General features: G+C 37.0%; 1 protein-coding gene across 5 annotated transcripts in view; it reads right to left on the reverse strand.

Moving 5' to 3' along the window:
• LOC125046796 (zinc finger protein Gfi-1b-like) overlaps positions 1 to 9856 on the reverse strand; it is a 90196-nt gene extending 80340 nt beyond the window's left edge. Inside the window, exons 1-3 of one of the 5 annotated variants that reach the window (XM_047644740.1) lie at positions 8228 to 9016; positions 1460 to 1548; positions 427 to 1275 (exon numbers count right to left, since the gene is read on the reverse strand). In XM_047644740.1, coding sequence (XP_047500696.1) covers positions 427 to 1275; positions 1460 to 1540 — 930 coding nt within the window. In that variant the 5' untranslated portion in view covers positions 1541 to 1548; positions 8228 to 9016. The other 4 variants (XM_047644739.1, XM_047644738.1, XM_047644736.1 and 1 more) reach the window with 4 other exon arrangements.
• Positions 9857 to 15940: the final 6084 nt, after the last annotated feature.

Genomic DNA, 15940 nt, shown 5'->3' on the forward strand with positions numbered 1-15940 from the left:
GGTATGGGTGTGAATGTGGGTGTGGGCATGGGTTTAGGTGTGAGTGAGAATGTGGGTTTGGGTGTGAATGTAGGTGTGGGTGTGAATGTGGGTGTGGGCGTGGGTTTAGGTTTGGGTGGGAATGTGGGTGTGGGTGTGGGTGTGGGTGTGGGTGTGGGTGTGGGTGTGGGTGTGGGTGTGGGTGTGGGTGTGGGTGTGGGTGTGGGTGTGCCTGTAAGCAAGTGTGTGTACGCATGCATACATCTTTGAGGAAAAAAATATATACATACATAAAAAAATGATACTCCAGCAGCCATGCACGACTTACCCTTTGCAGTGCCATGAGGCTCAGAACAATATCTACATTTTTACATACTAACTTGAGTACAAAAAAAAAGTAATAATAATAATAATAACAAAAAAAAACTGCAATTCGGCCAAACTCACCCCCTGCAGTCCAGAGGGTCCTGGCACTGCGAGGTCCTGCTCAAGGTGGCCCGCCTCCGAGACATCCGGCTTCGTCTCCTGCTCGTCATAGGCCTCATTCATGTAGACTTCGGGGGCCTCTGGGGGATCGGCAACCTCCTGCTTGATGACGGGCAAGGCGCTGGATGACTGAGTGGGTGACGAGATAGGTGGGTGCACTTGGTGCGCCGAGGTGGGAGGTAAGGGGCTCGTGGGAACTTGGGGTGTCCGGGGGGTCTGCGGGGGTGTGGCTACAGACTGGGGTAGTGGAGGCGCATGACTCTTGCTGCCACCAGCTTGTGACGAGGACTGAGGTTGTGGAGGTTGTGCCAAGGTGGGCTGTTGCTGGAGTCTCTGCAACAGCGCTGGCTGGGGTTGTGATGGGGGGGGCAAGGAGGGAGGCGGGAGGGTAAGATGGGGTAATCTACTTGCACTACTGTTACTTGATAAATTATTTCCTCTGTCTTCATCTACTAAGTGTCTTTTCTTCTTGACAGGAGGACTCCCCTCTCTCTCCCGCTCCTCCGCCACTCTTCTAGGCGTCTTCTGTGGCTCATCATCTGGTATGGCTAGACCTTTGATTCTAAGGCACTCGGCGGTTTTTATAAGGCTCGATAATTCAGACTGAGCAACGTCAACTTGCCCAAGGTACATGTAGTCTAGCAAATATTCAAGATCTTGTCTCCTTACATCTTTAAGTACAATGACAATGTTGTTGCCACTCGTGGAAGTGAAGATGTCACTGAAGTACTCACTACACGTTGATAACACAAACTTATGGGCTGGGTATAGTCTCCCATCACAGGCCAGTGTCACATCTGTGTACGTGTGCTGGAAAGTTAAGAGATTGAGTACATTGAAAGGATACAATGTAAAAAAAATTGTATTCTTACCTACACAATATTATTCTGATTTAAATTTCAGAAAAGCACAATCAATCAATATCAGGAAAATATATCACTTCCCTGTTATAATTCCAAGCCTCGCAATTTTACATTCACTGCCCCATACTAACCTTTTCCCGTAGGATGGAGAGGACTTGGAAGAATGTGGATTTGTGGTTGTTCCACTTTAATGACAGGAGGCCCTCCTCCATGTCTCAAGCTGAAAATTCAAATAATTTCATCAGAAATCTTCTCAGTTGTAGAAGAAAAAAGAATGCCTAAAAATTTGTTTCAATATATCTAAGACATATCTATATGATTAACGAGATTTTACCATACAAATACAAATACTTATTATATTAAATGACAGCATATGTGATATAGCTTCTCATTAAGAGTAGTCAATGTGTGAGGATACCATAAGTGGTTATCTGAAGAAAGTTGTAAGCGTAACAGCTTTTATATCAAATGATGAAAAACAAGATGGTAGTGCAGGTTAGAACTGGGTATTCTAGTCAATAATAACAGTAAAATATGAGATACTCAAAACATTTCCCAAATACTTCTTTTCTATATCAGCAAATTTACTATATGCATTAGCCTGAATGGAATAAAAAAAATAAAAAAATTGGTGGCATTTTTTCCCACTAATTTCCCATTCATGAGGCACAAATAGTGTCCTCTAATATGTCTAATATATTTTAGCAGGCTTCTTTTAGCCACACCCATGATATCACCCCCCATAACCTCACTTCCCAAGAAGGCCCCCCTCTACTTAAGCCTCTTCTTGTGAATGAAAGAGTGAGGTGGTAATTCTAGTTCCGTATAGTAAACTTTTTTTACCCAGACTCTAGGTCTTTTCCTCCACACACTATTATGTATCACATGACAAAAGTTATCTCCCAGTAATATCTTATCATCTTTTTACTTTATATACATTTTGATACTTACAAATACATCAAACTTCATATTCTATGATTACAAAATATTTAATGTTTTACCTACAAATTCAATTTCTCTCCAACTGTAAGTGCTACTAACATCTACTGTATTAGAGGTATGGCAAGGAAATGTGCTTTCCTGGTGTACAAAACTGAATTCTTCACATGCCTGTAGCTAAAATTTGACTTGGGGAAACCTGGAAAATCATGGGATTTCAATTTTTGGAGATTTAAATCTCGTTTACAAAAAAAAATATTTCAATGTCATGTCATGTTGTAGAGCAATTTCCATTTCATTATCTATCAGTAGCAAAATCTTGCCTGAACAAAGAGACAAAAGTATTTTGATCATGCTCTTAAATAAAAAAATAAAAAAAATTATTCAACTTCTAACTTTGAGATCAGTAATATTTTCAAGAGAAATTTCTCAACTAACAACTTTTATATAAAAAAAGTACACTAAAAACACTACCAGAGATGATGACAACCTCTTACTCTCACTCCACTCACTATTCTAAAGTAATTTTTTTTTTACTCTATTTAACCTATCCAATTCACTGATAAATCCTGCTGCTTATCTTTTAGATAAACATAATACAGTTCTTAAAGGATTTTTACCACTTCAATACCTTTAAAGCATTTATAATCATTCTTGTTAATAATAACAATAATTATACCATTCAATCTATGCAAGTGTATCAAAAATCCCCACCTAAAAAGAAAAAAAAATTACACTTCACTCTCATCTAAGATTATCAGTGGCATGACAGGAAACGTTCTTGGGTTAATCTCCAGTTTGTCAACCGCCAAATTATTATGTTTGCTTATCAAAAGATATTGTGATTACCTTCCCTTATTTTAAGCAAAAAAGGTAATTCAACTACGAGAACAGACCATATAATGAAACACCAACAAAATCTTGGTTACAATCAAAATGGAAACTTCACACACACACTTGTTAGAAACAAAGCTCTGACATAATGCAACATCCTTTAGAGATACACTTAAACCCAAGGTTCATTCCTCAATCCAGCTTCAAGAATCCTTTCAAAAAGATTCCTACTTGAAAAATCTTTTAATACATTTCTAATCCAGGACACAGACTAAGGCATTAGTATCCCCAGGTTTTTGAAGTTTTACAAAAAGATCTTACAATAGTAAATGGTGTCAACTATAACACTGTGAAAAGCCTAAGCTTACCCTCTAACTTTTTGTTAGCCTAATATCACCAGTTTATATCACCATTTGACAAATATCTTGCTGAAGAACAATGACAGAAGACACACTAATACACCTTGAACTGGCTCTATACCCTCTATTTGCCAAAATTGTAAACTTAGCAGTGAGGGTTAGGGAAGGGTTACCCACAAACTGTCTTTGAACACATCTTTACAACCATTTACAAAAGTAGAAATTAATATGTTATATCCTAACTTACTTCTTTTCTGTTTTATTTACTTATTACATGGTGAGTTTCCTCTAAACTTTAATATTTTATATAAGTTAAATTTTAAATACCTCATGCATGTACAACATTCTGTAGAGGCAAGCACTAGCCATTGTACCAACTGCCGCAGAAAAGACAAACAAACCACCACAATGTTCATAACATTGTGCTTTCACACCCCCTTTGAGATACCGGGGATGCCCATTATTCTTTGCCCCATTATTCATCATTTCACTTTTTTGTCAGTGTCATCAGTGTGCATGCATTGTTAATCATGCTTCACTCTTTCAGTTAGGATTTTAAAAGTTTATATATGCATGTCCACCAACACACAAGAAAGTAATAAGGAACACAGAACAAAAGCTTCAATGAGAAATTAAATGAAAATAAAATAACGAATTCCAGAATATGAATACATATACCAAAGCTTGAAGTTTGTGTCCCTTGCAATGAATACTACAGTAAGCATGAGCAATAAATGTCTACATTACAGGCACCAAAGAGGCTGATCCCTCCCACCAGTACGCTGTTGAGTGCATGCTGATTTACCTCCCAAATTCATTCATAGATAATGGCTGGTGGAAATCTACCCTAAGCTAACCATCTACACATTGTTCTGACACTAAAGAGATGGAAATAATACAAGGGAATAAAAGTGGCAACACACAGCTGATACTGGGCACTTAAGGAGAATGTCATGTTTGATTTTTTCAATGAGTTTCTGAATACTGAAATATTCTAAAATAAATCTCAGCAAGCACTTGGGAGTTTCATAGGAAATTATAAAAAAATAAACATGGTACAAGTAATTTACTAACCCCTTCCATCTGCTAGACAGATAAATCATTTTGGAATTTCTTTGTTTAGACAAAGAATCCTCCACATAGTCATGACATAATAGAGCACATGCCTACTTGAGGGAAAGCCCGATGCTAAATCTGTCCTATGCACCATATATACATGGTGGATTCTTTGTTCTCCAGGGCAGGGGATGGGGGGCAGTGGCCCCAGTAGGAAGTTGACTATATGGACTAATTCCCTGTATATAATTATTTTTACCCTGCAATTTCCCTGGTGCCATTCATACCCTCCCCTGCTATCAGGTTCAAGACTATGGGCATCGGGAGGTACAATTTCTATTTATTTGTGCAGCAGAAAGCAAGAGGAATCCAAAGATACCACTTTCATCATGATCGGTCATGCAAAGGTAGTCTGAATATTTAACTGGTTAAAAAGAAAGATGAGTAATTCTTTACAGAATTGATGCATGTCCTAAATGCCACATTACAAAATTTACTTTATCAATTTAATTTATCATGAATGGGCATCCCAAGGGGGGAGGATTAACCAACACCCCCAAGCAAACCTTATATTCATTTCAATATTTAAGGCAGAATATTGATGAAACTCACAGAACACCAAGTAGACTCAGGCAGCACTTTCTATGATTCTTTTTTTCTACTTTTCTCTACAATATCATCATCAGTTAGTCCTAGTTTAGTGTATCCATACTGTAAAGATTTACCTAGATGAGATAGATGATATGAAAGGTGATGATGCCTTCCCATTTACCTGTGCATATAGCCCAGCCCTCTTCCCACCAGTGACACCCCTCCAAACATGTATATTGTGAGTAATTGTGAGTATACCATTTCCAGAACATACAACATTTGCTTTTCTCCTTTATATTAACTTTTAAGTTTTACAGTTAGTATTATTTTAAGAATATGAATATAAACTGTGTGCTTGAGCAAAACACTTAGCCAGAGGCTAAGTCTCCAATTCCATGTCATAAAATTTATTGAACAATCTAAGTTGCCGTAACTAGGTATGCCCTTCGGGGAGGCTTGATGGGAGGGGGCTCTGCCCCCCAACACCCCTCAGGAAACAATGTCTTTACCTCAGTATGCATGGCATGATAGAGCTGAAACTCAGGAGCACCAAGTGGACTGAGGTCAGTGCTTTCTGCGACCTTTTCCTTTATTTGTGGTATTGCCATTCATGTCTGCAGACCATTTCTTATAACAACAACTACAACTTTTAGTCCTCTACAAGAATATGATCTTCAATTTGCCCTACCTTAGTAGGTTCATACCACAAACATTGACCATAACTGGGCCTTTCTGTATATCAAAATGGGAATTTTTCAGACCACAATCTCATTAAATTATATGGTAGCAGTTTCAGTCTTACTCTGAACAATTACTTATCATAATTCAAGACAACACCACAAAATTACAGAAAACAAAGAAATTATAATCAATATAAAAATTCAATAATTTAAGTCTTGTAAATTAGCTGCAATTCTCAAGAATAACGACAAGAAAATGCCATGGCCTTGCACCTTGCTCTTTGGCAAACAAACTTCCACCACATATATCCTGCTCAGAAAAAGCTTATACTAAGATCTTCTTTGACAATAAATCATCACAGGTTTGAAGATTTGATTTGTTGGTCTTTGCTGTAGAAATGACTGACTGCCATTCCTATTTCAAGTAAAAAGAAATGTAAAGTTAATATACACTGGGAAATAACATCAAACTTATCAAACACACACACCAATGTTATTGGTAAATTGGAGACACCCTGGCATGTGCCACTGATCTCCTAACAATCTCTTGAACCTAACACTCCAATGGCAATTATGATAAGCTTCAGATAACAGGTTAACCATCAATGATCACAAGAACCTTCATGTGGATTAGGATAGAACACATAATTAGGATACAAAAACAGGGGTCTTCCAAACCTCATAACATTTTACCAATGTCACTAACCTTCATCATTTCATTTTGATTCATTATCCATTATTATACATTACTTAATTATTACTCTTTATCATTTATACACAGTTCATCCATTACTCAAATCTATCCTTACTATCACTACAAAGACTTGCCAGACACCTACCCTTTACAGCCCTAAAACAAACATATACAAACACACAACACACACACACACACACAACACACAACACACACACACACACAACACACACACACACACAACACACACACACACACACAACACACACACACACAACACACACACACACACAACACACACACACACACAACACACACACACACACAACACACACACACACACACACACACACACACACACACACACACACACACAACACACACACACACACAACACACAACACACACACACACACACAACACACACACACACACACCCACCCACACACACCCACACACACACACACACACACACACACACACACACACACACACACACACAACACACAACACACAACACACAACACACAACACACAACACACAACACACAACACACAACACACAACACACACACACACACACACACACACACACACACACACACACACACACACACACAACACACACACAACACACACACACAACACACACACACAACACACACACACACACACACACACAACAACCACACACAACACACACACACAACACACACACACACACACACACACACACAACACACACACACACACACACACACACACACACACACACACACACACACACACACACACACACACACACACACACACACACACACACACACACACACACACACACACACACACACACACACCACACACACACCACACACACACCACACACACACCACACACACACACACACACACACACACACACACACACACACACACACACACACACACACACACACACACACACACACACACACACACACACCCCTCCCCTAAAATAAAAAAAATATGTGTAATATGAGTGGCCTGCCTCCACCCCCATTAGCCACAGCAACAGTTGAAGCCGAGATGAATCTCAACCCTTTCTCCCTCCCCCCTCCCCCTCCCCCATGCTCCCAACCCCCTTACTCACTCGTCATTCATCAGTAACTCGTTAATTGACGGCCGTGATTCTCGAACACAAACCCGAGCGACGAAATGTACTCATATGTCACCTACTCACCCGCGTCTGCCTCGTGGTTGAGTCTCATGAGGGAGATGAGTCACCGGAGATGAGTCTTATGAGGAAGATGAGTCACCGAGATGAGTTTTTTAATCTTTTGTCTCTTTTTTCAGTTTTCCTAGGTTTTCACTGGCACGGGTTTGGCTTATGTGCTCCCCGTAAGTGGCGAAGATGAGTCACCGGAGATGAGTCACGCAACTACGCCTCACGCCCTGACTCACCCGCTGCCAGAGCCTCCCGGATCCCCGATTATTAAACGTTCCTTGTCCCCTGGCAAGGTCGTGTGAAGGCGATAACCCCCTGAAACGACTTCGAGCGGTCGTCCTGTAACCTCCGAGGTGTAAATCGAGCGTCAGAGGGGTCGTCCGCATCCAAAACATCCCCCAAAATCCGATTTTTTTATCATCTCCTCGATCGCCATTGCGCACCCACACCCATCCTTCCCCCTCCGCTTTTCGATCCCCTTTTCCGCAAACGTTTCACTCCCCTGACGTTCCCCTTCCGTCGATTCCCACTCCAGCGTCTTACCTGATTCAATTCTCGCCGCTGATCAGGCTGTCAGGCGGGCAGAAGAGGCATGGGAGCGATTTTTTTCCTCTCAATTCTCCTCAATGTGTTCCATGTTTGGGTTCTCAAGGACAGGTTCTCGTGATGGCCGAGGAGGGAGAGTTAGTTCTTCGAAAAAACTTTCAAGAGCCTTATATTTGGCCTTGTTTACACATCTTGTCGTTTGTAATTGAGGAATTACGTGTCTTTGTTGGCTGGATATTGATTTCCGTTGCCTATACGATTTTCAGGGGTTGAAAATCGCAAGGTTTATAAAATGAGGATAGGCAGCAAACGTTGAAAATTCTTGTTGAGTTTCAAACACCTGAAGCGGCTGCGACTTGGGTTTGAGCAAAGTCATTTAATTCCTTTAAAACACTTTAAAACACCAGCATGTTTATGTCAGATAGACTAAAACCCCTCCAAAGCTTCTCTTTTGATCCCTACAACCCAACATAAAGAAAGAAATTGCAATCACACGTAATACCAAGACGCATCCAAATGCAGCGAACGCGACTGGAAACGTAACGTAACGTTGCCAGATGTTTCTCGCCGGTTCCAACATTCTAGGCTCTACACGTTGCCGGAATTCATTTTTCTCATTATTAAAGCCACCTGAATAAGACACAACTTCGCTCATTATGGGTTTTGACCGATGATATATTATTCTTTTATTTCTCAATGAAGATTTTTCCATAATATAGAGATGGAAAATTACCATGGGTCTCTAAATATTCAAATACAACGAAAATGGAAATAACCCTGATGACGGCTTGGACACGTGTACTTCAATGATTTTTAACAATCACTTAATGGAAGGGTTTGAATGGCACTCTCGACGGCATGATGTAGCACATCTACTTACATGTAAAATCTGCCTCTACGATTCCTTCATATCAGCCTGTTATATATAAAATAAATACCTGAAAATATGTTGCCAATTCGTATGGCGCTCAAGTAGATACCCTGATAGCATTACCAACTCCGATGAAATCTGATTAAATATTATCGACCACTTGCTTACTTCTTAATCTCCTCAAACCCTTTGAATTAATAATAAGAAGCTGTCTAAATGGCAAATAATAATCTGATGATTCAAAAGAAACACGTATAGCTTAAAATGGTGAAATTACAGTAGCAAAAATTCGTACCATCGGGTCTTGGCTACACTGAACGGATCTTGCACAATACGCCTTGCACTGCTGTCTTTTAAGTGACGTAGAATTTCTTAGAATGTTCTTTGAATTAAAACAAGGGTCCCACCATGCATTTTTCTCTTCATTCATATTTAAATAGTAGTGCATGAATTGTTTTTTTTTTCCCTCATGAATCTCAAAACAAAGACGGATGAAATGGGTTTCTTCCAATCACGTAGATACGTTTTTTTGAGAGAGTGGCGGTTGGAATTCTAACTTATTTGTACAAAACACATAATATTTGCTTGTAATTTATTCTTAGCATCCCTTTAAAACATTTAGACTTACGATATTGTTGGAATTTCCTTGGAAGATCGCACACCCGCACGTAGTACTCTTCTGAATACGAAGTCCATATCAGTCAGTGGCCTACGTTGTGAAATTCGCCAACGCTTGTGATTATAAAACATCTACGTAAGCAGAATCTCTCTCTCTCTCTCTCTCTCTCTCTCTCTCTCTCTCTCTCTCTCTCTCTCTCTCTCTCTCTCTCTCTCTCTCTCTCTCTCTCTCTCTCTCTCGCTCGCTCTCTCTCTCGCTCTCTCTCTCGCTCTCTCTCCCAAATATTTGAAGGAAGAGAAAAAAAAAAAACACACATAAAATATGGTTACATCAACGAATATCAAAATGTAAGAAACGAATATGAACGCTTCAGTAAGGGTATTGTCTACGTAATCTGAGGAATAAACCCATACGACTGGCTTTATCTTGAAGTTTCTCAGTTATCTTAAGTCTGTTCGATTTTTATTTTTCTAATTCAGTTCAGATATCATATGTCTAACCGATTTTCAGTCAGCAAGGGAAATTTATCGGTAAGGTGATTGTGTGTAATTAATGTTTAATTTGCATGTTCATTTTTATGCATGCGAACTCGCATATAAACGCACATACAAACTAGGAAATTAAAATAGGAAAAATCGTGTAATGAAGATGGATGAGTAAGGGAGTCGAGGAAGGGGGTAGGGGGCAGGGGGCGTAGAACAAACACACACACACACACACACACACACACACACACACACACACACACACACACACACACACACACACCAACGAAGGTCCCACCATTCTATCTACGAAAAACGTTTTGGCGGAAGTTCAAAGTGAATTGCTTTTGTACAAACGGCTACAAGGTTAACATTAATAAAAGTGGAGATGATGCCGATAATATATGTAAATTAAAACATTATGATAATCGTGATAACAAAAATTGTGAAAACAATAACTAGAGTAGTAGTAACAACGCTAATAATGAAAATAATAGCAAGAATAATGATAAAGATAACAATAACAAGCCTGGTAGTTTATACAAGACTGTCAATAGTCATAATGGCAATACTGCTACTATTACTATTGATGATGAAGATATCAATAATAACAACAATAATAATAACAATAAGACTAAGAATGATAATGATGATAATAATAACAATTATGATAATAAGTTCTGATAGTTTATACTGCTAATGGCCATAATATTATTGATATTAACGACTATTATTAATGATGGTAATGCTTTCACAATCACTGCAACGACCTATAACAACAATAGCAACATTAACGTATGTAAAACCGTATTTATGTTGACAAATGTAAAACAAAATATGAATGAGGATGAATATCTTCACAATACAAGAGATGTTTTAATCGGTTTCGTAACCAGTTAAATATATCTTTGTGTTGTGAAAATATTCATTCTCATTCATACCTTTTCTACTACATATGTAGGCTCAGATCACCATGTCTAGCATCTTGTTTTCTCTAAGTACATCCAGTGAGTCGGTATAAAGGATGTAAATAAAATCTGTACTAGTAATAACTGCTTTTGTCTGGCCTTTTATCTGTGGTGCTTATAGAAAACGGCGTGAGTTTCATGATACCTTACTTAGACGATTCGATATTAGGAAAACGCATAGCTTAGCTCTTCTTAATTTACAGTTTGTATTGAGTTTCACTAATACATTTTCTGTTCTCTGCGAATAATGTCTATAGTATTGTATATCCAAGTTGTATACCCAAGTTTAAACCTATTCGTGGACAAGAATTTAGTGAGGTTAATGCTTTTATAAGTCGTGACAGAAGAGAGTTAAACAGTCTTATTACTAATTTGACAATGACAGATAAGACAGAAGATTTGTTTGGTTAAATCTGGTTTGACCATGACTGTGGATAAACATTTACAACTAGCGCTCACTACTTGTGTGTGTATCCATGATATATATATGTATATATATATATGTATATAAATACATGTATGCATACACACACACACACACACACACACACACACACACACACACACACACACACACACACACACACACACACACACACACACACACACACTCACACTCACAAGGCGCGTGTCACCAAAGAATCAAATGTATTTTCTATAATCCTTGTATTCTATATTCAATTACATCTAAACAACCAAAACAATGCCGCCTCTCTGCCAGGTTCCTCGACATATTCCTCTTCTAGTCCATCTACCGTTCTTCGTTATCTCTGTTATCTTAGACCTTCCTCTCTTAGACCTACCTCAGACCCCACTTGAGACAGACCATCTTAGGCTATCACACAAACTCCTGCTCAGTCAGCCTCCCACAGCCTGAATCGTTTGCACTTCTCTCGTCCAATAAATGAAATGGAAGGTAGTAGCTAGTCGTCTCCTGCAAGGTCTCTATAAACCTTGGTCTCCTGTACCTTCCCACCCCGTCTGATTAACTTGTACAGTAGATACGCACATATGCATATATATATATATATATATATATATATATATATATATATATATATATATATATATATATATATATATATATACGTGTGTGTGTGTGTGTGTGTGTGTGTGTGAGATATATATATATATATATATATATATATATATATATATATATATATATATATATTTATATATATGTATAAATATAAAAAAATATATATATATAAGAATATATATATACATACACACACACATATATATACATATATATTTATGTATATACACATATATATGTGAATATATTATATATATGTATTTATATATATATGCATATATATACATATATATATATATATATATATATATATGTGCGTGTGTGTGTGTACGCACTCACACACACGTACACACACACACGCACACACACATACGTACACACACACACACACACACAGACACACATACACACACACACACATATATATACATATACGTGTGCATATATATATATATATATATATATATATATATATATATGTATGTATTAGCAGCCATTCATTCCACTGCAGGACAAAGGCCTCTCTCAATTTACTATTGAGAGGTTATATGGCAGTGTCACCCTTGCCTGATTGGATGCCCTTCCTAATCAGCCGCGGTTCAACACTTGTGCCGCGGCGGTGACTTCCCCTGGACGCATGTGTGTCTATATATACATACATATATATACATACATACATACATACATACATACATACATACATACATACATACATACATACATACATATATACATAGAGAGATAATAGATAAATGTAATATATATACATAAATATATATATATATGTGTGTGTGTGTGTGTGTGTGTGTATGTGTGTGTGTGTGTCTATCTATCTATATAATAATATTCATATATTCATAATATTCATATCTATCTATCTATCTCTCTATCTATCTATATATATACACACACATATATACGTACACGCACACGTGTGTGTGTGCGTGTGTGTGTGTATCATCAGTGTGTGTGTGTAAAGAAGGCAAGTTAAAGCTATTTGATACCACGGAACGAACACACTATGAAACGTGATTACTGTTTACTTTCGCTCTCTCGACCACCAACCCCACGTATTTACGTCAACAAAATTTATGTAATAAACTCTAATAGCGTGTAATTATTTCTCTAAATCCTGATTCGGTCGAAATATGGGGCGGAATTTACAAAATTGTTATGTGTGATGTCGGTTTTTCGGATGGACACCTGTTTACGGAGGACAAGTGTTCGCATCTCATTTGCACCTGTCACTGCCGTCACGCGCGGGGGATGCCTACAAACCGTGCATTTCCCTAAGTGTAATCGTGAAATTCTGCGTAATGGCCTGTTTATCACAAAAAAAAAAAAAAAAAAAAAAAAAATGATGATACAGTAATAAAGCGATGATGACAATAATAACTAGTGATATCAGTAGTTTTGATGAATGTTGACGATGATAGCAATAGTAATGTTAACAGTGGTAAGAGCAACGATGATGATTATGATAATGATACAACTGCTGCTCCTGCTAATAATAATGATATTAGTAATAATGATAATTATGATAATAATAATGATAATTATTGCAATATTGTTGTTATCATTATCATTATCATTATCACTACGATCATTATCAATAATGATAGTAATGGTATTAATCGTAATAATGATGATGATAGCATAATAACAGTAATAGGAACAACAGTAGTAATAGCGATCAAGGACATCAATAGCAGTTGATTTGATACAACGAAATAAATACATGAAAAATTAACTGATGGATAATTTGCAACAGTAAGATCAGCTGCATTATTTAAATTTCGGCTTCATATTATATGCAATCACGATAGAGTGATGTCGAGTCGTCATTTAGTAATATAATATTTAAATTGGATATCCATACCAGAGCTGATTTTAATGTTACATTGTGCAAAATAAATAAGCAAAGAATGTGTATTTCTTATTGTTGATATTATGATAATATTATGAATATCATGACATATGTATGTAAAACATATTATTCTTGTTCACCACATTTGAAATATTTATCAAGATATACTCTACCTTATTTAACTTATTTTAACGAATATGTAATGAGCACATTAAGGTTGTTAACTGTTCTCAGTCTTGTTATGTTGTAAGTTTTAGATAAACTGAATTCTATATCCCTCACATAATTGATTACACGAACACGCCTATTAGTATGAACATAATGCGGAAAAGTTAATGACACGATATTACATTAACATTTGAATGAGATTTCAGGCGATAAAGCGACAAGTCAGTGAATTTTAGTTTACCCTGAACTTCGTTTTCTATTAGCTAAGTCAATTCTAAGGGTAAACTTTATTCAAACTTATGAAATAGTACCATATTTTTTTGTCAATTTCATTCGCCATGTCTGTATGAACCAGCGTCTTTATGTGATCGATCATATTTCAGTGCCCAAATATCTCTTTTAATACACTATTTATATATTTGCTTTGTATTGTGCCTTAGGATACAGAAGCAATTCAATCAAAGGTGTAACAGGAACTTTACAGTAAGATACAATACAAAAATGAAGCTGAAAGTGTATGATGGTCCTTTTCACATGTGATAGGATCAAGGTCAGCACTATTTTTTTTTTTTTTTAAGATATTTGAAACATTCTCTCTCTCTCTCTCTCTCTCTCTCTCTCTCTCTCTCTCTCTCTCTCTCTCTCTCTCTCTCTCTCTCTCTCTCTCTCTCTCTCTCTCTAAATATATATATATACCTATTTGTTTATCTACCTATCTATCTCTCTACCTATATTTATATTTATCAATCTCCCCCTCTCTCACTATCTATACATCTATCTATCTCCCCCTCTCATTGTCTATTTATCAATCTATCCGCCTCTCGTTCCCTACTCTCGGTCAGACTTCTAGTGTTTCATAAAAACCGTACATCGATTTGATATTCTTTATTTCCCATAAATGACCCTTTTCACCTCAGTGCGACTTTGAGTCTTCAGTTTTCACAAATCGAGTTCCAAGTTACCTATTTTGCATTCTGTTAAATATATATCCGCGCGATAAGCAGTAGTAAATTACTTTTAAAAAACATAATTTAAGAATAAAAAAAATATATATATATGAAATTACCCCTTCCAGTTTGTTTGTGAATATCTTTTTCATCTGTTATTTAGAATTCTATCTTTCAAGAAAACTGTCAACAAGTTCGACTTTAAACTAAACAATAAGGAATTAAAACATTCGAGGAAATCCTAACATCGACATCAGAAATGAAGGAAATACGAAGGAAATACGTAACGTGTAATACAAGAACTTCCTAATGTTGATTACGAACAATGACGTCATTCTGAGAAGCGCCGAGTGAAGGGAATTTGTCTGACAACGTGATGGTAATAAGCAGTGTGGTCATTATATCATTATTGCAAATGAAAGAGCACATCCGAATTGAAATGAAATATTTGTTAAGTGTTCATCCCTTCAGTCATATTACATTATGCAAATTATTAATAAAATTTAAGTAAGAGTGATAATTTCACGCCTAACCTATTTTCAATATATATATATATAAATATATATTTAATTATTCATTTATATATATACATATATACATATATACTGTGTATGTATGCGTGTACACACACACACACACACACACACACACACATATATATATATATATATATATATATATATATATATATATATATAGATACACATATATGTGTGTGTGTGTGTGTGTGTGTGTGTGTGTGT

This window comes from Penaeus chinensis, chromosome 39, assembly GCF_019202785.1.
Source record: "Penaeus chinensis breed Huanghai No. 1 chromosome 39, ASM1920278v2, whole genome shotgun sequence".
NCBI lineage: Eukaryota > Metazoa > Arthropoda > Malacostraca > Decapoda > Penaeidae > Penaeus > Penaeus chinensis.